The sequence below is a fragment of the Grampus griseus genome, assembly GCF_964374135.1.
Source record: "Grampus griseus genome assembly, chromosome: 6".
NCBI lineage: Eukaryota > Metazoa > Chordata > Mammalia > Artiodactyla > Delphinidae > Grampus > Grampus griseus.
In genome coordinates, this window is record NC_139000.1 from 6,080,535 (window position 1) to 6,105,969 (window position 25,435).

Sequence of the window (25,435 nt, forward strand, 5' to 3'; positions counted from 1 at the left end):
TTAAAGGAATATTTCATACTCCCAAAGAACAGGTGAAGCTCCAGGCATCATATACTTATAAGGAGGCAGTAAATATAATCTAAGCAAACCACAAACACAAAGCTTTTTAAACAAGTGGTTGCTGCCAGCAGAAAAGGCCTGGAATGGAGCCCAAGTCACCTCTACTATATAATTCAATGCTGTGAATGGAGCCGAGTTATGCGCAATGGGTTTCCAGGCCTGATAAGAGGGAAATCTAAACAGGCTGCCAGCTTCTTCTCCAGAAACCACCTTGGAAAGCCCGCAGAGGCAAGAATGAGGCAGACGGATCTATGAAAATGGCGTGAAATCCCCGAGAAGGCAGAGGTGATTAGGTACAGCTACAGGGGAACTCTGTAGCCAGGAGAGGAGGATTTGGAGCCAGGCAGCAGGGTTGGTCAAAGAGAAAGCGCTGGGGTTGTGCCCCCTCTTCCCCCTCACAGCTGGAACCTGCCATACACACCAGGACAGTGGCGCAAAGCACCCACTGCCCCACCTCCCCCTACGGGCACGAGTCCACCTTCAGTCTGCCAGGCATTCAACTCCTCTCTACCCCTTCTCACCTCATCCTAGGAATTAACCTAATAAGACAAACAAAACCATGATGGAGAAAAGTCTTAAACTCTATTAAAGAAAGCAAACAAAGGCTTGAGTAAGAGCTACAGTGGGGACTCCCACTCTCGGATATCAAGACATTCTGCAAAGCCACAGCAGTAAAAAATGGGAAATGGGTGTCACATCAGACAAGTAAACCAACATAACAGACCAGAAGGCTTATAAATAGATTCGTGTGTGTACAGAAGCTTGATAGTTAAGGTGATACCAAGTCAGTGGGAAAAGAACAGCCTGCTTAATGACTGACATTGGGAAAAAATCAGCTCAAACCTATATAAGAAATAAGGAAAGCTGGATCTCTGCTTCACACTTACTTACAACCCAGGTGGAGTCTGCCGCTAAGCATAAAATACACATTTTGTAACCTTGGAGTAGGAACGGGCCTCTTAAGATCCAAGGAGCACTGCCCAGAAGACTAAAATTAGAGAGCTGTGACTCCATTAGTATGAAAGATTTTTACTCAACAATTCAACTGGGAGAAGAAATTTGCAATGTCTAAGACATGCAAGGGATTGAGATCCGAATGTGTGAGGAACTTATGCACAGCAACAAGAAAAACACAGAAAATCCCACAGAAAAATATGCAAGTACAGGCAGTCACAGAGGGAAAACCCAGAAGGTTAACATGTCTCTGCTAAGATAATTCATATCACTGATATTCAGAGAAATGCAGAAGAAAATGAGGTACCAGTTTATACCCGTCACACTGGCAAAACATAAGGTGTCAGTGTTGGCACACGTGTCGTAGGAGCATAAGCCGGCACAGGCACGCATCCTGGCGGGCAACCGGTGGCACTTAGCGAAATTAAAGGAGAGCTCCCCGACACCCAGGGCACCGCCTTCCGAGAATGTACTTCAGAGGCTGCAGACCCCTCCGGGGACAGGGAGGAAGGGTGGATCATGACAGTATGGGGAAGCAGGGAAATGAAGACAACCTAGGGGTCCACCATTAAGGGGGTGGGTGAGTGGAATGGGGACGCTCACTGTGGATGACATGGAGTAGCTGGACAGTAATGAACTGGATGTGCACGCAGCCATGTGACTAGATCTTAAAGAGGATATTCTGAGTGAAAAATGTACAAAAACAATACCTACAGATGGAACAGTTTATATAAATTAAAAATACATGCAGGGCTTCCCTGGTGGCACAGTGGTTAAGAATCCGCCTGCCAATGCAGGGGACGCGAGTTCGAGCCCTGGTCCAGGAAGATCCCACATACCACGGAGCAACTAAGCCCGTGTGCCACAACTACTGAGCCTGCGCTCTAGAGCCTGCGCGCCATAACTACTGAAGCCCGTGCACCACAACTACTGAAGCCCGCGCGCCTAGAGCCTATGCTCTGCAACGAGAGAAGCTACCGCAATGAGAAGCCCGCGCACTGCAACAAAGAGTAGCCCCTGCTCGGTGCAACTAGAGAAAGCCCATGTGCTGCAACGAAGACCCAACACAGCCAAAAATAATAAATAAATTAAATAAATAAATTTATATAAAAAAATACATGCAATACCAATAAACATTATTTGTTTACAAGAATACACAAATATCCCCAAAACACATACTAAACGCATCTGAGTGGCTGGCCGTGCGGGGAAGGAACAGGAGAGGGGACAGGAAATAAAACAGGAGAGGGCCTTGCACAGAACGATAAGGAGGGCGTGTCGTCAGCTGACGCAAACCCAGTTTCCGGACTGGTTTCCTCCCTGGTACTTTCCTGCTCCAGTGCCTACCTACTTGAAGGTCGAAAGGGAAGTCAAGGCCAGAGTAGTCTGTCCCTCCTGAATAGTAATGAGATTTACCCAGAGAGCAGAACCGTCAAGGGCTGTGCTCACCACACACCCTGGCCACCAAGACTCGCAGTCCAAGTTACAGCATTGATGGCTGGGCCGTTATGTGAATGAAGGAAAGATCTCGGGAGCCACATCGACCTGGCTCACATGCGGGTTCCACCCTGACAACCTTCATTTCTCTAGGCCTCAGAAACCTCTGCTGAAAATGGGCCAACAATGGCCTCAAGGAGCCATGACATCCAGTGCCTGGCTGGGCAGAGAGCAGGTACCAAACCGATCAGCTGCCCGCGTTCCCTTCCCACTTCCCCGTGCTCTGGGGCCCACAACAGAACCACAAAGGCACAGCAAGCCACTCTGGGTCCCAGGGCCAGCTCTGTCGGGGGATGCTAGCCATGTCTCTCACTTCCCCGCTCAAGGCCTCAATAAGACAAGGCAAAAAATCTCTCAGTTCCCTCCAGCACTAAGGGGCTACAAGTCTCTGAAATGCGCTGGCAGCCCTGGAGTCACATCTGTGACGTGACTCACATGGCTGGCTGTGAGACTCCTGGAAAAACACGGGGATGGGGGCTTCCCTGGTGGCGCAGCGGTTAGGAGTCCGCCTGCTGACGCAGGGGACACAGGTTCGTGCCCCAGTCTGGGAGGATCCCACGTGCCGCGGACCGGCTGGGCCCGTGGGCCATGGCCGCTGGGCCTGTGCGTCCGGAGCCTGTGCTCCGCAAAGGAAGAGGCCATGGCAGTGGGAGGCCTGCATACCGCAAAAAGAAAAAAAAAAAACACGGGGATGGGGCAGAGGGCTGAAATGATACGTTTCTGTATATAAGCTATACTTCAACAAGAAGTTTAAAATACGTTGTACAAAGTAGGTCAGCCTCGTTTAATCACAGGTTTTAAACTGCTGCCACGATTTTATATAAGTGAACCAACGACAATGACTGTTGCATCGCTAACTAAAAGGAAATTAAAATACCACTGAACATCTGGCTAAACTATTTTGTATGTCCCTCATCTTTGCATAGCACCCTGATCTGCAAAACACTCTTGTACACATCATTTCAGGGGGAATCACATAAGAAAACTAAGGATCTAAGACTTTGAGGGGAAGGCAGGGCAGTTATGACTGTCCCGGTTCTGTAGCCGAGGAGAAAGAGGCTTAGAGCGAAGGAAGGCACACAGGCAGTAAGAGTCACAGCATTTACACCTGAAATCAGGTCTCCGACTCCTAGTTCTTACTTTTCTAATAACGGCAAAAGCAAAACTTTCTTAAAAAAAACAAACCAGGGCTTCCCTGGTGGCGCAGTGGTTGAGTCTGCCTGCCGATGCAGGGGACGCGGGTTCCTGTCCTGGTCCGGGAAGATCCCACATGCCGCGGAGTGGCTGGGCCCGTGAGCCATGGCTGCTGAGCCTGCGCCTCCGGAGCCTGTGCTCCGCAACGGGAGAGGCCACAACAGCGAGAGGCCCGCGTACCGCAAAAACAAACAAACAAACAAACAAACAAAAAAAACCAAACGCCGCCCCCCAACCACCTTTTATGGCCTGAATTTGTAGGATTCTTTTTTTCTTATTAATGGCTGCCTGATCTCCAGTCCAAACATGATTATGTAGGGTTCTTCACAAGTAAACAAGACACAGTTCCATCCAGCGGATGTAAAAGATTTATAACAGACAGGAACCAGCAACCACACCCAGCAGAGCCCAGTACCCGAGCTGAACATGTCCACTAGAAGGCAATCTGGCCACCAGAGGTTAGAGATCTCACTCTGTCCCACCGCTCCAGAGAAAGAAGTATCTGGTACTTGGGGGTGCTTAATTATTGTCTGAATTTAAATCCATATTATAATACCATATTCACATACCATCATTTACACAGTTCATGGGCCTTATACTATAACAAACACTTCACACTATTTTTTAACTGAAAATTAGTATTGTTTTCCATTTAGAGGGAGGGACACAAACACTCCCTGCACACACACGCTGCTGCTCCCCTCAAGTACCAAGAACAGGAAGTTAAAGCCTCAGGGATTTCAGAAGAAAGGCCAAGAGTCAGGCAGGTGGGCTCTGAAGAGCTTTTCTCGAGTGATGATCCCCTGGAGGTCAGTATCTACCCTGCCCAGGCTCTGTGCTGGGGCCTTCAGCGCTCAGCAGCAACTCCATGCTCCCACCAGGCACTGGGCTGTCGTCACTCATCTCTTAAGAACAAAGAGCCCCTGAATGGGACCAATGTGTTCACTCTGAGTCCTGGACTCCAGTGTCCTCGCTATGGAAATGTTTTGCTTATACATTTTATTTTGCTTGTGTATTACTGAAATATTTGGATTTGCTTTTTAAACAAAGCAATGGGAAGTGAACAAACACCAAGGCATGCAAAGGCCTCCCAGGCGGCAAGGCTCCTGCACGGTCTCCCTTTGTTTCGGGCAACATGCCCTTTGGAGAGAACAGGATCGCTAGTGCCAAGTCCTCCAGGTTCAGAAGACAGCAAAAGGTGAAATTATATAAATCCCCGAACGCTCTTGGATGAAGGGCTCAAGGAGGTGATAATTTACCGTCGTTTTCGAAGGATGTGAATCCAGATTGTCCCAGAGAGCAAAAAGAAAAAGGCCATAGAAATGTATAATTTGGGGAGAGGAATTTCTCCCGCTGAGAGGTAGCTGTCAGGATTCTTCTCTGTGATCTCGATCTGAAACCAACATGACATTAATTTTTACTTTTCAGAAACAGATCATCCCATATTCAGCAATCTGGAATCTTAGCTGTTTCATGGAAGTTCAAGAAAGTGAGTACCAGCAGATAACAACCACATTCTTAATGCATAGGCTGAGAGCGTAAACACACCCTAAATTGCTTTATATTTTCTTATTTATGAACCCTCTGCTGAAGTATCCTGCCCACTGGCATAAATGTTATTTTGGCCACATGTTTCTCTTACTCTGGCTTAAGTGTTCTTAAAACTACTCTCCTAAAGAAATAACTGTCTCCCATTTTACATGGCTGACAACACCCACATGTGAGTTTCTGTATGGTACTCACATCGAGGCTGAATGAAAACTTGTCGTTAGACCGTACTTCACTTCCAGGGCATTTATGAAAATAAAGACTGTAGAGGCCTTCTTGGTCTTCAGTGCTGATGTTAAAGAAAAACTGAAAGTGAAGAAGAAAAAAATTTAAGGGTACCCAAATCCTCGGCTAAAATTTTAAATCTTAGAAATAAATCGTGACTACCATGAACAGAAGAAAGCAGACTGCTTACTCAGATAATCAAACTGTCCCAGAGCAGAGTCTAAGCAGACGGCTTCTTATTCTGTGATACCCTCCTAATATTCTGTTATAACAATTTTCAAGCTAACAGAAAGGTTACCAGAATTATACAGTGAATACCTATGTACCCACTACCTAGATTCTACAATTAACAGTTTACCACACTTGCTTTATCACATATCTATCCATCAGTGATGGGTTTTTGCAGAAGTCTGCAGAGCTAACCTAAGATACAGTTTTCTAGTTTTCAAGCCCACATATTGTTGTTTTGCTCTTTGGTAAAAAATACTTCTGAGAAAGAAAGGAGGTTCATCTGATACTTGAAAAGGTAAAGGACCAGTATTCCCTCATCAAAATTTACCCCTATGATTTTAAACAACAGTAACAGAGGCTACATTTTCTACATTTAGATATTTTTCTTTGTTTTCAACAGTATTTCACGTATTCAAATGAAGTTTAATGCAAATTTAAAAATGTATATATATAAAAAGATCACAGAATGTGACACTTTAATCAATTCCAGAGAACATTTTACTAAAAGCCTAAAATATACTGATTAGGGTTACATATATAGGTGGTAAACTATGAAGAAAAGGGAGGAAATGGTTATAACATCTTTCACGATAGGGGCTACTCTAGAGTTGAGAGGAGCATGAGGGCCACAGGGGGGCTCTGGGGTGTTGGCACTGTTCTAGTTCTCGTCCCAAGTGATGGTTACAAAGGTGATTATTTATAATTACGTGTACTCAACGTAAGTACTATACACTCTTCTATAGGTACTATATCTCAAAATTTAAAAGAATGGGGGGAAAAAAAGAGACATCTGACAAGAAGACGAAAAGAAAAGACCAAGAATTATTCAAGCTGAAATTATTAGCATTAAACCATGTCCCAAACTCTTCACTGTAAAGTGAGAGCATGTATTCCCGTCCACCCAAGGTAGCCACAAAAAGAAAACTTTTCTAAACATGTAATTTTAATTACAAAAGTAAGACTCTCATGAAATTTCTAAAAAATATTTTTTTAAAAAATCAATAGGGGGCTTCCCTGGTGGCGCAGTGGTTGAGAGTCCACCTGCCGATGCAGGGGACACGAGTTCGTGCCCCGGTCCGGGAAGATCCCACAGGCCGCAGAGCGGCTGGGCCCGTGAGCCATGGCCGCTGAACCTGCACGTCCAGAGCCTGTGCTCCGCAACGGGAGAGGCCACAACAGAGAGAGGCCCGCGAACCGCAAAAAAAAAAAAAAAAAAAAAAAAATCAATAGAACCATCATGGTGGATCAGAGTAGACACCTGACACTTGAAGGGAAAAAAACAAAACAAAATAAAGCAAAAATGAAAATTTTAGGGTTGGGGTAAGCCCTGACAGTCCCTTTCCAGCTCTAGGTAGATAAACTATCAGACCTCCTCTGTGGATGGAGCAGAAAAGCTCAGAATGACCGTACTGTCCAAAACTGGGAGGACACTGGGTAGCAGAACACTAAGGAGCCACCTGCCGGCTTCTTTACAGGAGAGGGGAAGCCAGGGAGAAAGCGAGCAGCCCACTCTGTGTGCTGCCTGTTCTATGCATCCCAAGAACCCTATGAACTGGCTTTTGAAGCAATTGTTCTGAATCACCACAAATGCTGCTTTCCCCTCAGTACTCACCTTGACACAAAGCACTAGTAACTGACAAATGTGTATCCTATAAATGCTTTCCTTTTGTGACTTAAAAAAGAAACATTCAAAATACTTATTTTATTAACAAACATTTTAAAGTGAGGGAAAGAAGACAGAAAAGTACCTTTTGTATTTTCTTAAGAAGGTAGTAAAGCAAAGTGATTAAACACATGGGCCTTGGAGTCAGACAAACCTGGGTTTGAACCCTCCCCTTGGGCAAGTTACTTAACCTCTCTGAGTCTCAGTTTCCTCATCTGTAAAAGGAGAATAATAATAGTACCTAATTCACAGACTGTTGGGAGGATGAACTGAGATAATGATGACATGTAAGTACTTAGCACGATGTCTGACTCACTCATTCATCTCCATAATGACTGATGGGCAGCCTGTTATGGGCCAGGCCCAAGATGAGGAATTTCATATACAGCAGCAATAAAGCAGATAGAGGGCTTCCCTGGTGGCGCAGTGGCTGAGAGTCCGCCTGCCGATGCAGGGGACACGAGTTCGTGCCCCAGTCCGGGAAGATCCCACATGCCGCGGAGCGGCTGGGCCCGTGAGCCATGGCCGCTGAGCCTGCGCATCTGGGGCCTGTGCTCCGCAATGGGAGAGGCCACAACAGTGAGAGGCCCGCATAATGCAAAAAAAAAAAAAAAAAAAAAAAAAAAAGCAGCTAGAAATCCTTGCCCTTATGGCTACCTTGTAAAGGGAGAGACAGATAATAAATACAACAAATAAGTACAAGTATGCCGTATGTTGGAAAGAAGCACTAAGGGAAAAACAGAGCCGGGGTGGGGCGGGGGTGCTGCATTTAACACAGAGCGATTGGAGGAAGCTTTGTTGAAAAGGTGACATTTGAGCAGAGACTTGAAGGAGGAAGAAATTGATCACACAGATTCTGAGGGATGAATGTCCCTCCAGCAGGTACAGCTAGAGCAGAGCCCAAGGCCTGATCTTTTCTAGCAGCAGCAAGGTGGCCTGTGTAGCTGGAAGAGAGTAATAAGCAGGGGGTGGGGAGGAAACAGGAGCTGAGGTGAAAAAGCTGACAGCAGCTGGACCATGCAGGTTTGCAGACCACGTGGAAGGACTTGGGCTTTTACTCGGAGACAGAAGGGAAGCTGTTGAGGATTCAGAGCAGATGAGCACCCCAAAAGCTCTCAGTTAGCTGTTAATACCGATGGTCACTAAACTTAAAAGAACATATAAAAATTGTTAGATAGGCAAAAGAATCTATGGTGAAAGAAATCAGAATAGCAGAGGCAGGGGTGGGGGACTTTCGGAGATGGTAAAAATACAGAGAATCTTGAGAGTGGGTTATGTGGGTGCATGCAGTTGTCAGAATTGACTGAACCATACACGTAAGACCTGGGCATTTCCCTCTAAGCAAATTATACCTCAATTAATGAAAACTGGTTAGGAAAGAGACAGTGATCCTTACAAATTAATGATAAAAGGTTATTTGTATAGTGCTTTACAAAGCACTTTTATTTTTGAAGAATGATACACCTAACAACCCTGTGAGACACGTGCCCTCATTTTCCATTTTCAGATCATTCAAGAGCGAGGTTCAGAAGCTGAGTGAGCTGTCCAAGGTCACCAGCTAGCACATGTGCTCTGAGATCCAGTCCAGTGTCCTCCCCCGGACCCCACACATGGGCTGTGATGCTGCCATAAACACTCATGTGCAGTTAACAATGGTGACAGCTGAGCAGGTCAGTCAGGCCTCTGAGGCTCAGTGAACTCATCTCTGAAATGACAACATCACCCTAGAAGATCACAATGGTCCTTTCAGGTACAGAAGTTTGTGTTTCTGACACACTCTGAGTGGGAGGCAGCATGGGATTGGAGAGGCAGAGGTGTGGGGACAGCCAGGGAGAACTGGGTTGGAATATGGGCCTTCTCACTCACACTGAACATAACACTCTGAGTTATTCTCTCTCAGAGATTTATGATTTGCTAAGTGGTGGGTAACAATACCCACCTTGTAGGTTTGTTATGGAGAGAGCTACTGTATTCAAGTGACTGACACATAGCATACCTACATTTCTACTCCTCAATTCAAAATTTCTATTAAAATTCACCCTTTTACATGGTAGAGAGAAATTCTACGAAGCTTGACTGAAAGAGAATACATACCTGAAATGAAACTGCCCCATCATTATTACGAACAGAAAAGGATTTCTCTCCTGTTGCCTAAAAAAGACATTAACGACCTATTTTAGAATGAGACTGGTGGAAAAAGCATGCTAATAAAAATAAAAATTTTAAAACTCCAGAACATGCTTTTCTTAAACCCAAGCTTTCTTCAAAAGCTCACTGAAAAAGAAATTCACCATTTTTTCAAGATGTATGAAATCACCTTTCACAGAGAATGGTAATTCTTTACCCATTTCCTTTTCTCATCTACCTCTTGTCTCTTCAATACCCCATATTCACTACTGAACACCTCTCTAGTCTTAAAGCTTCCGCTAGACAACGGATGCCAACTCAGGTCACACCCTGACACAGCACCTGGGCTCTATCCCTGACTTCAAATGATCTACAAACTGCCACCAGTACGACAGACTGAAGGTAAGTAACAAAAAGAAGGAACTACTGACCCATGGAACAACATGGGCGAACCTAAAATAATTACGCTAAATGAGAGAAGACAAAAAAGAGTAGGTATTGCATAATTCATTTATAGCAGCTTCTGTAAAACTAATCTATAGTTACAGATCAGTTCTTACTTAGGGACAGGAAGGTGACAAAGGGACAGGAGAAACCTTTGGGGTGATGGACATGTTCACTCTCTTGTTGTGGTGGTGGTTTCATAGGTATACACACAAGCCAAAACTTATCCAATTGTCACTTTAAATATGTGCAGTTTATTATATATCAATTATGCTTCAATAAAGCTGTTAAAACAAAATAAAATACCGCCATTTGGATGTCCCATCACTGAAAAATCAAGATATCCCAAACCAAAACTTTCCCGCTTTTCCTTCTGCTATTTCTACTTCCTACACCTCTGGGGGGGGGGGGTGGGAATCTACCTCTTCTCCTACCCTCCCACCAGCCCCAAATGACCTCCCAGACTGATTGCAAAGCTCTGCTCTAGTTCAGATCCTCATCACCCTAAACCTGTATTATCACAACAGCATTCCTCCTGGTCCCTCTAGTTTCACTGTCTCCCTCTCCAAGGCTACCCTGCACGTTCCTTCAGAACTATGACCTTCCCTTAACACCTTCTGCATCACATTCCATCCTTGTCAAGAACACACGATGACTTCCTGTTTTCTGTGCATCGATGCCTTCAACTTTCCAGCCCTCTGTTAACTAAGACACCTCTCTCTGCTCCCAAATAGGTAGCTTTTACTTCCAATAGGCCAGTGCCCAGCACCTGCCATGCTCATCTCCACTTCCGGTCTTTGCTCATGATGGCCTTCACCTCCTTTGCTCTCTTCTTCCCCAATCTACCAAACTTCAAGCCCTGGTGACGCCTCTCTCCAGAGGGCTCTCCGAGAGCCCACTTCCCTCTCCTCTCACTATCTGAGCCTCTATCATGTAAGTGCTGTATAGCTCAGCACTCAGTCTTACTTTGAAATTGTTTCCGAGTGCCTAAGTTATCTCCCCAAACAGAAGGCAACCCCCTGTAGATCAGGCATGCAGATGTATGTGTGCGCACCTGTGTGTGTACATATATACATATGTATATACATTCCTATACGCACACACATACACAGACAAACATATTACACCCAGGAAAGCTGAGAGCTTAAGTCAGGTTATTTCTTACCTTTGAATCCACTGTACTTCTTTCAGACTTTCCACTGTCTAGAAGCAGAACCATTTAAGAGTTATTATTGCATGATTCAGCTCATATGTATATTACAGTATCATTTTATGAGACTCTAGCTCGTCTAATATCAAATAATTGAAACAATCAAAACGGTGAGGCCACGTGCCATCTTGTGAAATGCCATCTGCTTAGAACCCCAAACACTCCTGAGCTGTAGAAGCCGCAAATGGCAACCTGTTCTATTATAAATGCAATCTAATAAATGATAATATTCAGTACAGACGAGGGAAATCATCTCTAAATAACCTAGTGCATGTTTCTGTCAGAGATACCACGCGGAATGACTTCCTTATCTTCTAAGTAATTACATTTGAAAACAGATCATTGTTTAAAATACATATATATCTAATATATGAGATTTATTTATATACATGGAAAAATAGGAAATAATATTAGCATAAAGCATACTATTTTTATTTCCACAGCAAGGAGTGTAGAAATTGCTAATGACTTCTTTCAATGAACAGAGAGGGCAGCTGTGTCTTATTTTTACTTAAGACCCTCTTCGTGAGGAAGACAGCATCTCAAATTCCCTGCAGGAAGGGAGAGAGTTTCAGAAAAAAAATAAGGAAAAGAAGATTTTCTGCCCAGGGAATGGTTATGTGAGCCTGAGGAACCTAGACGAGGAGGAGATGGTGCACATACGTGAAACTACATCATCACACAAATGTAACGTTTCTGCACATCTTTTAATCTGGGTTAGAATTTTGACAAACCAAGAAAAAGACACATAAATAATACAATAAATAGTTATCTTTAAAGCACTCATATAAATTATTAGATAAACCTAACGGTTAATGAAAGAGGTGACAAATATAAATTGGTTAATCAACATACGGAGGAAAAGAGCAGCCTCAGTAATAAGAGTGACTTCAGGGCTTCCCTGGTAGCGCAGTGGTTGAGAATCTGCCTGCCAATGCAGGGGCCACGGGGTCGAGCCCTGGTCTGGGAGGATCCCACATGCCGCGGAGCAACTAGGCCCGTGAGCCACAACTACTGAGCCTGCGCGTCTGGGGCCTGTGCTCTGCAACAAGAGAGGCCGCAACAGTGAGAGGCCTGTGCACCGCGATGAAGAATGGCCCCCGCTTGCCACAACTAGAGAAAGCCCTCACACAGAAATGAAGACCCAACACAGCCAAAAATAAATTAATTAATTTAAAAAAAAGTGACTTCAAAATCAAGACTACCTTTTTGCCTTTCACTTTAGAATTTAAAAAACAAAACAAAACCAAAAACCCAGTATTGTCTAGGACATGGTGACGTGGGCACTATTCTTATATATTTCCCAATAGGAGTATAAATTCACACCACTCATGTGGAGAGGAATGAAAATATGTATCAATATTCTCAAAAGTATTCATATCCTTTGAACCAGAAATTCCAATTCTGGGAACCCATCCTAAAGAAAGTTCTACATATGAAAAAAAGTCTACAAATAACAATGTCTGATGTAGCAATGTTTTAATATAATAGCATCAAGGTTGAAATATGTCTCTTTAAGGGGAAAGGCTGAGCAAATTACAGTATCCATTTAATGGGATATCTGATAAGTATGAAATAACTTAAAGTTGAGTGAACAGGGATGCTTATAAAATTATAAACGTGTATGAGTTTTAAAAATCAAATATTCTAGACTTAGGAAACAAGTTTAGAAGGAAATATAAATTACTAAAATTCTAACACAGGGAGTAAGGAGAAATGACGTTTCTTCTCCCATATTTTCCACATTTTTCTTTGTTACATATTTTTATATCACCTCAAAAATAAAATAATGCTAAGATTGTATGTGTTTTTACTCAGGAACAAAACAGAATCTTCAGATCAGGGTAGTGAAAAAATGCTCGCTTCTGCCTCACAGTTTACCTTGTTTTTTCTGAGTCTGGCTCCCTGCTGAAACAGCGTTAACACCAGGCTCCTGGCTCTGACCAAGGACTTTCTCATCCTTGCTGAAGATGATCTTTGGTAACTGGGTACCAGCTTCTGGTGGAGATCTTATTCGCACTCTATATTCAAACAAGACAGAAGAAAAAGAGTTCAAAGTAATGCTTATGGCCAGTAAGTGTTCTAAGTTAGGTGTTGTTTCCAGCTCTAAATCCATCATCTCATGCAGTCCCATGATGTCCTATGATGCAGATTCTATTGTCCGCATTTTACAGATGTTGAAATGAAAGCTCAGAAAGGTTAAAGAACCTGCCCAAGAGTAGTGAGCCAGTGAGCAGCTGGGCGAGGACCTGGGCAGTCTCACTCTAAAGCTTAAGTTCGTAGCAACCATACAATTCTGAGGTACACATTCCCCCCTAAGTATGTGCAATGTGTTCAACAAATTGGTGTACAAGGGAAAAGGAACAAGAGGTAAAAAAAACCCCAGTAAGATGTTAAAGTGAAGCCGTAGGGAGCACGCGAGGGGCAGTGAGCATTATTAGTAGCCCGCCTAATATGCATTTCCTCCCTTCTCCCTGCTTACCAGACCGCAATTTTGTTTGCCCCATCCCGCCTGAGGAGGAACCAGCAAGTTTCCATGCCTGAGTGGACACGCAACCTCAGCTGGCACCATCACTCGTACCAAGGGGCACGTGTCTAGCACTGAACGGGGAGGACCCTTCCTCTCTTCCCCTCAGCTGGATGCAGCCAACGCACTCACTTCACTGAACACACCATACTATTTCACACCACTCTGCCTTTGTATATCACGTTCCCTTTGCCTAAAATGCTCTTCCCTTTCTTACTCATCTGTAAAGGCTATTCATGAGAAGCGTGGTCGCACCAACACTTCTCTGAAGCTTTCCCTTCTCTTCTGCAATCCTCAGTCTCTCTGCTCTACTACTTCTCTAGTTTGCTGTGATCGTTTGTATTGCTCTTCTGTCTCCCTCATCCATCAAGAAGCTCCTCCAGGACTGGACCTCTGTCTTCCTCATCTTGTTTTTAATCTCCAGCACTCAGCAAAATATTTGGCATGTGGCAGACAATAAATGGTAACTTAACTACCAAATTCCCCCTAACTTTACTCTAGGATTGAACTGAAGGATTAGTAGAATTACTTACTCACTTCTGGAGATGTCTAGGATTAGAAGGGTGACAGAGGCAGACTGTTTCTTTAAAATACAGTAATTCACATCTTCATCCTGAGAAAGGAAGACCCAATTACACACCACCTTATTCATTCACACTAGAGTAAGAACAAAACGTTTTCAGGAACTAAGCAAATAAGTGGCCCAGACTCCATTCAAATAACACAACTGTGGGTGCTCAGAGATGCTTGCAAGTCAAAGCTGCTACCACCTCAAGAAAACAGCACTGACGGAAGCAGGGTGTTTCCACCCAGTGTCTTGGGTTCGAGTGAAGGGAGTGATCAGGTCACGCATTTGACGCTCACCAGATAAGAAGAAAATCCATCATTCTTTGTGCGGTCTAGGCTGAATCCAATCTAAGAGGAGGTAAAAACAATGGAAGTAAATAACCACATGATGCCCGGGCGCCCTTACCTTCATTGCTCCAAGAGCAGAAAGGTGACTCTTTTGGTCTGGCCACCTCTTAGTTTCCTTAGCATTCATTTTGTAAGAAGGATCAGTTGTTACTAAAATTATTCAAGAATTACAACTTAACTGCTAAGAATAAAACTATCTGACGCCCGCTCACAAGTTTAATTTTCTCTACATTCTGATACTTCATATTTAAGTATGGGGTGAAGCTTTCACCTAAGCAACAGAAAAGATCTCCTGGAAAGGCACTTACAGCTGCGTCCTTGTCTGTGGCTCCTTGAGGCTCACTCACTGAAAGGCTACTGACATTCACCATCATGTACCCATTCTTGAAGAATCCAAAGGTGTTCAGATGAACCTTATGCCTCACATCATCCTAAAAGGATTTGCAGTGGTGGAATTAGTAACATGGAGAAGTTAACTTGATTAGTTAACATATTCATTTGCTTGGAAAACTATGGTTACCTAGTTCCCTGCTACCTAACCAACGTTTCTATATATTCAGTAATACAGACAGCTGTGTTCTTGCTCCAAAAGCTGAAGAAGACTCATCAGATACTCATAATATAGCAACAATTTTGCAGAAGGAAACACACAATAGATTCGATTCATTCCAGTGTATTTGTAAGGGTCCCGGGGGCAGACTCGATGGCCTGCGGAATGTGGATTCCAGGAAAGGAGGAACAGTGTTTTAGTCATCCTCCCATGCTTCCTTCAAGTACAAGGCCTGGCATCCAGTAGGCACTCAAAACATGGAGGCGGGGGGAAGAGGCCAAAGCTGCTCCAAGAATGCGCTCATTTATATAAACCTTCTGAGGCGCTTTAGTGTAAGCGGCTCCTCCCACTGCAGGACAACAGGACTATCTGAACGTTACTTGAACCTATCTCAAAATGGTGATTCCAGTGTCAACTCAGTCAACAAATTTTAGGGCCAATGGAACAATGATATTAGTGAGTACTTCTAAAGTTGAGGTTCCACAAAGACGCTTCACACTGTGCAAAGTCATGAGTTTTACATTGAGAATTATTTGCCCAAATGTGCACAGCTATTAAGCAGCTCCTGAATGCAAGGCATTACGCTAAGCACTTTTCTAAAACTCGGATTTGGTTCTTCCTCAAATCCGCAGAGCCATTAATGGTAGTGTTTGTTTCTTGCTCATGTTTTAGAACTCTATCCGCTGTTTCTTTCATTTTAAATATAGCTCTCTTACAACATACTGAGGAGCTCTGAAACCCCTAATTCTGTTCTTGGTCATCTCTGCTGACTTTCCTAGCAGTTTGTTTCTTTGTGTGAGGGGTAACTTTTTATTTCTAGACGTGGAGCTTCTGGACTTCAAGAGGTAGTCTAATTGCAAACACCAAACGCCTGTGATGAGAGGCTAAGGATCAGATCTTCAGCAGAAAAATCAAACTGACTCCTCCCATAGCTAAGACACGTTTTACTGCCGTTAGGAGGGCTCTATTTCCTAGCCCACTCTTTCACTCGAGGAACAGAGCTCTGGAGAGGCTGCTGTTACGAGCCGAGCAGAGGGACACAGTCCCGGCGGCCCTCCCGGCCTGGGTCTGGGGCTTTGGCTCCTGCTCTCCCTCACCGGCTGCTCAAAATCCAAGGCTCTGGGTCCAGATTTCTACGCCTTGGGGCAGCCCTGGCTTGTGTTATTTTGCCTCTGGGGTTTCAGCTCCTTCTCTCCCTCTCCCCTTTATCTGGCCCTGGGACTTTCCCTCCTCTTTCTAGGAGCCCAGCTATGCATTTGCTAGACTTCCTTCCACCTCCAGGTGGGATGGAGGAGCTTGCAGCAAACCAGCACTCCCCGGGAGAAAAAAAAAAAAGCCAGATAAGATAACTTAACTGTTATCTTCCAGAAGTCATCTGCTAGAAGACACTGGAGAGCTGCTAGACCACAAAAACCAGAAAAGCTGGGCTTCCCTGGTGGTGCAGTGGTTGAGACTCTGCCGGTTCATGCCCCGGTCTGGGAAGATCCCACATGCCACGGAGCGGCTGGGCCCGTGAGCCATGGCCGCTGAGCTTGCACGTCCGCAACAGGAGAGGCCACAACAGTGAGAGGCCCGACCTCACTGTACCGGGGCGGGGGGTGTGGGGGGACAAAAAACCAGAAAAGCTAAAGCTCCCAGTCTTTCCTGGGACTCTACGAGAGATGAACCTCCACGGAACATGATTTGAGTGGGCATCTTTTCAGTTCTCCCGAAGGTATTACAAGGCTACTACCATCCTAGACTCACAGGACAGAAATTAATTCAGCTACATATGATGGATCACTTTGGACTTTAGGGCTTAATACTCCGGCAAAATCCATAGATGAGAAGGGCTACAGAGGGACAATGAAGGAAAATGAAAAAATTCCTGCCCCACGCAACGTGGATGGATCTCACAGACATAACACTAAGCAAGACAAGCCATAGCCCCATAGGTATAACAAATTCAAATTCAAACGTTGGGGGAAATACGCTAAAGGCAACAGAGCTCAGGATGGTGGCTGGTTACTCTTGGTAGGGAGGGACTTTGCAGCCGCTTGCGGGATGCGGCCTTTAGGAGCTTCTGGGAGTGCTTGCTAACATTGTTGCTGGTTGCACAAGTATTCTTACGCAGTGGAAATTCATTGAGTTGTATGCTTACAATGAGTATTTTCTTTAGCATGTATATTATACTTCAATAAGTTTAAATTTTGAAAAGTATGTTTGTTCTAATTTATCACGCATTTAGATGCTGTGTAGCAAAACTGGAAGCCTGTTAATCGATTTTTATATCACATAGTCCACCACAATGTCTATTTTCTAGGTTTGGGGGGGAAAATGTTTCAATTGTAACCTTATAACAGTGATTTTTTTCCATACAAACTCTATTCCTTTATTGTTTTTTTTTTCACTTTTGTATAGCATTTCACTTGATAATACAATGCTATTAAAAACATGTTTTTGAATATTTTAAACAATCACAACAGCATCACAACTCCCTGTTTTCAGCACTTACCAAGAACTGGGTTATGTGCCAAGGGCTTTCCTATGATGTCTAATCCTTACTCAGCCCAGTGTGGTTAAAAGCAGTATCCCCATGACAGGGATGAAGACACAAGTTCAGAGATGAAACGCTACCCAAGACTATGGACACTCTAAGTGGTAAAGCTGGGATTTCAACACAGATCTGAGGTGAAAGCCATTTTCACACCACTATCCCCTAATACTGCAAAGTAATAACAATATAACATTAAATGCAGGTTGGAGTACCTAGAAGAAATGGACAAATTCCTAGAAACATATAACTTACCAAGACTCAATCTGAAGAAACAGAAAATCTGAATAAGGAGACTGAATCAGTATTCAACCAGTTAAGGAAAAATTAACACCAGTGTTTCTCAAACTCTTCCAAAAAATTGAAGAGGAGGGAACACTTCCAAACTTATTCTACAAGGCCAGAATCATCCTGATACCAAGCCTATAAGGACACTACAAGAAAAGAAAATTACAAGCCAATATCCCTGATGAACAAAGATGCAAAAATCCTCAACAAAATACTAGCAAACCAAATTCAACAGCACATTAAAAGGCTCATACACCATGATCAAGTAAAATTTATCCCTGGGATGCAAGGATGGTTCAACATACGTAAATCAATAAATGTGATACACCACATTAACAAAGTGAAGGAAAAAATCCTATGATTATCTCAGTAAATGCAGAAAAGGCATTTGACAAATACAACATCCTTTCATGATAAAGACGCTCAACAGATCAGGTATGGAAGGAATGTACCTCAGCATGATACAGGCTGTAATATGACAAGTCCACAGCTAACATCATACTCAACAGTGAAAAGGTGTAAACTTTCCCCCTAAGATCAGGAACAAGGCAAGGATGCCTACTCTCACTATTCAACACAGTACTAGAAGTTCTAGCCAGAGCAATCAGACAAGAAAGAGAAATAACAGGTATCCAAATTGGAAAGGGAAAAGTAAAATTGTCTCTGTTCAGAGATGACATGATGTTATATATAGAAAACACTAAAGACTCCTCCAAGAAACTATTAAAACTAATAAATTCATGGGACTTCCCTGGTGGTGCAGTGGTTAAGACTCCACACTTTCAATGCAGGAGGCCCGGGTTCAAACCGTGGTCAGGGAACTAGACCCCACAAGCATGCCGCAACTAAGAGTTCCCATGCCACAACTAAGGAGCCCACCAGCCGCAACTAAGACCTGGTACAACCAAATAAATAAATTAAAAAAATATTTTTTAAAACCTAATAAACAAATTCAGTAAAGTTGCAAGACAAAATCAACATACAAAAATTAGTGGCATTTCTTATACAATAACAAAATATCTGAAAGAGAAATAAAGAAAACAATTCTATTTTCAATAGCATAAAAAAACCAACAGGAACCTCCCTGGTGGTCCAGCAGATAAGACTCTGCACTCCCAATGCAGGGGGCCCAGGTCTGATCCCTGGTCAGGGAACTAGATCCCGCATGCATGCCGCAACTAAAAGTTCACATGCTGCAACTAAGAAGTCCACGCGCCACAACTAAAGATCCTGCATGCCACAACGAAGATCCCGCATGCTGCAACTAAGACCCAGTGCAGCCAAAATAAATAAATAAATATTTTTAAAACTTTGGAATAAATTTTACCAAGGAGAAGGAAGAACTATACAATGAAAACGACAAAAACACTGATGAAAGAAATTAAAGAAGACACAAATAAATGGAGAGATAAGCTGTATTCATGGATTGGAAGAATTAACATTGTTAAAATGTCCATTCTATCCATATCATTCAGTGTAATCCCTATCAAAATTCCAGTGGCATTTTTCACAGAACTAGAACAATCCTAAATTCACATGGTACCACAAAGACCTTAAAGCAATCTTGAGTAACAAGAACAATGCTGAAGGCATCACACTGACTGATTTCAAAATGTATTACAAAGTTATAGTAATCAAAATAGTATGGTACTAGCATAAAGACATATAGACCAATGGAACAGAATATAGAGTCCAGAAATAAATCCACTGATTTATGTTCAACTGATCTTTGACAAAGGTGCCAAGAACACACAGTGGGGAAAGGATAGTCTCTTCAATAAATGGTGTTGGGAAAACTGTATATCCACATGCAGAAGAATGAAACTGGATCCTTTTCTCACACCATATACAAAAATCAGCTCAAAATGGATTAATGACTTAAATGTGAGACCTGAAACTGTAAAACTACTACAAGAAAACATAGGAAAACAGCTTCTTAACAATGGTCTGGGCAATAACTTTTTGGATAGTAACCAAAAGCACAGGCAACAAAAGAAAAATAGACAAATGTGACTGCATCAAACAAAAAACTTCTGCACAGCAAAGAAAACAATCAACAGAGTGAAGAGACAACCTACAGAATTAAGAAAAATATTTGCAAACCATGTATCTGATAAGGGGTTAGTTAATATCCAAAATATACAGGGAACTAAAACAACTCAATAGCAAGAAAACAAATATCCTGATTTAAAAATGGATAAAGGGGCTTCCCTGGTGGCACAGTGCTTAAGAATCTGCCTGCCAATGCAGGGGACACGGGTTCAAGCCCTGGCCCGGGAAGATCCCATATGCCGTGGAGCAACTAAGCCCATGCTCCACAACTACTGAGCCTGAGCTCTAGAGCCCGCGTGCCACAACCACTGAAGCCTGCGTGCCACAACCACTGAAGCCTGTGCGCCTAGAGCCTGTGCTCCGCAACAAGAGAAGCCACGACAATGAGAAGCCCGCTCACTGCAACCAGAGAAAGCCCGCGCGCAGTAACAAGACACAACACAGCCAAAAATAAATAAATAATTTTTTTAAAAAAGGATAAAGGATCTGAATAGACATTTCTCAAAAGAAGACATAAAAGGTGCTCAATATCACTAATCATCAGGGAAATGTAAATTAAAGCCACAATGAAATATCACCTCACACATGTTAGAATGGCTATTATCAAAAAGTCAAAGGACAAGTGTTGATGAGGGAGTGGAGACAAGGGAACTCTTGTACACTGTTGGTGGGAATGTAAATTAGAAGAGTCATTATGGAAAACAGTATGAAGGTTCCTCAAAAAATTAAAATTAGAACTCTAGGGAATTCCCTGGCAGTCCAGTGGTTAGGACTCACTGCTTTCAATGCCGTGGCCCGGGTTCAGTCCCTGGTCAGGGAACTAAGATCCCATAAGATGAGGGCGCGGCCAAAAAAAAAACCTCTATATGATCCAGCAATCCCACTTCTGGGAATAAATCCAAAGGAAGTAAAATCACTATCTTGAAGAGATAGCTGTAACATTATTCACAATAGCCAAGATATGGAAACAATCTGAGTAGCTGTCAGCAGATAAATGGATAAAGAAAATGTGTGTTTATGTATGGACTATTTTTCAGCCTTAAAAAAGAAGGAAACCTTGTCATCTGCAACAACACAGATGAACCTGGAAGATATTACGCTAAGTTAAATAAGCCAGACACACAAAGACAAATACTGCACAGTCTCACTTATACGTGGAACCTAAAAAAGTTGAATTCTAAGAAGCAAAGAGCAGAATGGTGGTTACCAAGGCTGGGGGTAGAGGGAAATGGAAAGATGTTGGTCAAAGGGTACAAAGTTTCAGATACGCAGGATGAGTAAATTCTGCAGATTTAATGTACAACGTGGTGACTACAGTTAACAATACTGTATACCTGGGGCTTCCCTGGTGACACAGTGGTTAAGAATCCGCCTGCCAATGCAGAGGACATGGGTTCGAGCCCTGGTCCGGGAAGATCCCACGTGCCACGGAGGAACTAAGCCCGCGAGCCACAACTACTGAGCCCATGTGCCACAATTACTGAAGTCCACACACTCTAGGGCCTGTGCTCCACAACAAGAAAAGCCACTGCAATGAGAGGCCCATGCACCACGACGAAGAGTAGCCCCCGCTCACCGCAACTAGAGAAAGCCCGCGCGCAGCAACAAAGACCCAAAGCAGCCAAAATAAATAAATTTATTTATTAAAAAAAACCAATACTGTATACTTGAAATCTGCTAAGAGAGTAAATCTTAACTATTCACAAACATACAATCAATTTTTTTTTTTTTTTGCCTTACACGGGCCTCTCACTGTTGTGGCCTCTCCCGTTGCGGAGCATAGGCTCCAGACGCGCAGGCTCAGCGGCCATGGCTCACGGGCCTAGCCGCTCCGCGCCATGTGGGATCTTCCTGGACTGGGGCACGAACCCATGTCCCCTGCATCGGCAGGCGGACTCTTAACCACTGCGCCACCAGGGAAGCCCATACACATACAATTTTTATTTGTCAATTATATCTCAATAAAGCTAGAAAAAATATTAAATGCAAAGAACAGAAACAAACTATATACAGTTAAGAGCTAAATTTGTTTTTAAAAATTAAAAGGTATACATATTTACAATTATTTATAAAGGATTTGAAAGAAATTCATCAAACCATGAAAAGGTTAGTACCAGTGGGATGGTGGGTAGCAATTTTTTCTTTATACTTTTCTATATTTTCTAAATTTCTAACAAAGACCGTGTGTTAATCTGTAATTACAAAAAAAAAATCAATCGTTATTTCTAAGTATTACCATTTGCCAGTAATAACTGCAGGACCCTCGCCTAACCTAACCTCTGACACTCCATTTTAAGCTATTATGTCACCATATCAAATAAGATACGTATGGAAGTGACTCTGTAAACTGTATTTCACTATACAAATCATAGAGACACAAACTTTGAGATTGAAAGTAAACAGGAAGGTCAAACATTCTAACCACTCATTCAACTTTGATTTAATTCAATGTAAATAAACCAATATTTACAAAACACCCCTAAGGGCTGAGGCCCAAGAAGTGATAAACACTCAGTCTCAAAAAAAATCTCCAACAGCCAGGCCTAACTGTCCAGGAACAAGGAAACCTCTCCTTCTACCACAAGGAAGCCAGAGATCTGGGGGCCCTGGGATGAACATCCCGCCCACTGTAAGTGCTACAGGCAACATCTGGGGATGGGGTGTGAGAGGGGAAGAGAGAAGCCTTAGCACTCACATCTGTCCCTCCAGATACTCTCCCAGGTAAGAGGCAGCAATGTCAGTGTCTTGGCAGAGTGACAGAGTAAAAGGAGGCAAGGCAAGGAGTTGCCTAAGTGGGGTGAAGATGACAATATCTGACACAAGCAATGAAGATTTAATTACATTTTCAAAGCCCACTCAAATCATTTCCATTAGCACTGAATGAGCAGTAAGGTTTGCCTGTTTCTCCAAGGATCACAGAGATCGCAAACATTTGACCTTGTACCCAGTACTGTGCTAGGAAGAACTCTATCACCATTCACTCTTATTACAACACTGTGAGACAGACGTTGTTATGCCCATTTTACAGATGAGGCTCAGAGTGGTAAAACTTGCTTAAAATCGTAATGTTAGTAGGTGGCAAAGCCAGTATTCTAACTCAGGTTTGTTTAAAACCCAAACCTGTGCTCTTATCCATCTCATACTTTTTACAGGGACTCCCCTGGTGGTCCAGTGGTAAAGAATCTGTCTTCCAATGCAGGAGATGCGGGTTCAATCCCTGGTCGGGGAACTAAGATCCCACATGCCACATGGTGCAGCCAAAATAGAAAATTAATACTTTTTACAACCAAATAAATGGTATATGCTTTGCTTGTTTTAAATTTTTTTTTATTATAGAAAATTTCAAGCCATCAACTTGTGATCAATTTTGTTCCCTTACATTCCTCCCCATATAGGGGAGGAATAAAAAAATAACCATAAAAACAAGTTATATTCCTAATCACAGTAAACTGCTTATCAAGTTAATTAAATGAATTTGTTCACTCATGAGAAGTCAAGGCTACCAGAACATAAACAAAATACAGGACTGTTCCCAGGTACATATTTATATGGTTGATTGTAAAAACTTATATTTTTTCGTGGCCTTCCTTAGTAGATTTATATTATCTGAAGTTGGTGGAAACATAACTGGCCCACAGTTATAATCTCAAAAGTACTAGTTCAAACAAAGACATAAGCATTAGTTTGACGATGATGATGAAGCCATCTGAATTAATGTACACGTAATTTATCATAAAGGATCTCAGAAAAAAGGCAGCATCAGATCATTCTGGATTATTTCAGACTATTCTGAAAGGTTTTCTGGTAAACAAATAAATAAATTTATTTATTCATTTATGCATGCATGCTGTGCCGGGTCTTAGTTGCAACACGCCAGATCCTAGTTGCAGCATGCATGCAGGATTTAGTTCCCCGACCAGGGATCCAACCTGGGCCCCTTGCATTGGGAGTGCAGAGTCTTATCCACTGGACCACAAAGGAAGTCCCCTGAAAGGTTTGTTCTTATTTGCAATAAACTACTTTGTAAAATTAAAACTTTAATATTATTGAAATTCTAAGCCAAAATTTTACCCAAAAAGTTTATTTAAAATGTGAAGTTTTGGGGCTTCCCTAGTGGTGCAGTGGTTAAGAATCCACCTGCCAATGCAGGGGACATGGGTTTGAGCCCTGGTCCAGGAAGATCCCACATGCTGCGGAGCAACTAAGCCCGTGTGCCACAACTACTGAGCCTGCGCTCTAGAGCCCGCAAGCCACAACTACTGAGCCCGCGTGCCACAACTATTGAAGTCCATGCGCCTAGAGCCCATGCTCTGCAACAAGAGAAGCCACCGCAACGAGAAGCCCGCGCACTGCAACTAAGAGTAGCTCCCGCTCGCCGCAACTAGAGAAAGCCCATGCACAGTAATGAAGACACAACACAGCCAAAAATAAAAATAAATTAAATTAATAAATTTATTTTTTAAAAAGTGAAATTTTGGTTCTTAATTATGGGTGCAATTTTTTTTCTCTTTTTCATGTTTTCTGTTTGCATGCAACTTTATTTTTCCCACCACAAATGCTTTACCAGCATTTAAGAACATATATACACCGAAAAGTATACTCTTACTGAAATAAGTTTTCCTAAATTTTCTGGTCTACAGAGAAGATCTGAAATTAAAGGCCAGCAGGGGGTTAATAAACATGCTGAGATCCTGAACCTCACCAACAGTTAACTTAAAATAAGATGTCACCTTTTCCCTATCAGGTTGGCATAAGCTAAGACATAATGTGTTGGGGAGTATGTGGGTAAATGAACACTCTGAACATGCTCATACTCTACTGGTGGAGTGTCAATTGATAAAATCTTTATAGAGGGCTATTTGGTACCTTTCCTAGGAATCTACTCCACAGAAATACACAAAGCTATATGACAAGAATATTCATAGCAGCTTTGTTTATAATAGCTAAAATCAAGGAATAAAAATACACTATAAATTTCCATCAACAAAAGAATGATTTTTAGAAATGGTGAGTCCCTCTTACAATGAAGTATTATTGCAGTAGTTAAACAGAAGGAAGTAGACCCATATATACACTAACATTTTTTAAATGTCCACAACTAATAAATGAAAAAGTTCATTCATTTGACAAGTATTTATTGCGTACCTACGGGCACTGCTCTAGGTTTTGAGAACAAAACACTGAAAAAATGAACAAAAAGGCCTCTCTCACTGAGCTTACATTCTAGTAGAGACAGACAGATAAGAACAAATAAACAGTATGAGCCATCGTCTGCTCAACGGTGATGAGCGCGCGCGACAGAGAAACACAGCAGGGAAGGGAGAGGAGGAGGGCGTGCAGCACTGCCAGCCACGCGAGGCTGGTCAGAGAAAGCTTCACTGGGAAGGCATCTTTGAGCAGGGACTGAGAGGAGCTGG

General features: G+C 42.8%; 1 protein-coding gene across 1 annotated transcript in view; it reads right to left on the bottom strand.

Moving 5' to 3' along the window:
• Positions 1-25,435, bottom strand: part of GPR107 (G protein-coupled receptor 107) — a 75,452-nt gene that overhangs the window by 42,957 nt on the left and 7,060 nt on the right. Inside the window, exons 2-9 of the mRNA XM_082656014.1 lie at positions 14,904-15,026; positions 14,545-14,595; positions 14,214-14,293; positions 13,035-13,174; positions 11,109-11,146; positions 9,467-9,523; positions 5,449-5,559; positions 4,965-5,098 (exon numbers count right to left, since the gene is read on the bottom strand). Coding sequence (XP_082512140.1) covers positions 4,965-5,098; positions 5,449-5,559; positions 9,467-9,523; positions 11,109-11,146; positions 13,035-13,174; positions 14,214-14,293; positions 14,545-14,595; positions 14,904-15,026 — 734 coding nt within the window. The remainder of the gene's footprint in view (positions 1-4,964; positions 5,099-5,448; positions 5,560-9,466; positions 9,524-11,108; positions 11,147-13,034; positions 13,175-14,213; positions 14,294-14,544; positions 14,596-14,903; positions 15,027-25,435) is intronic.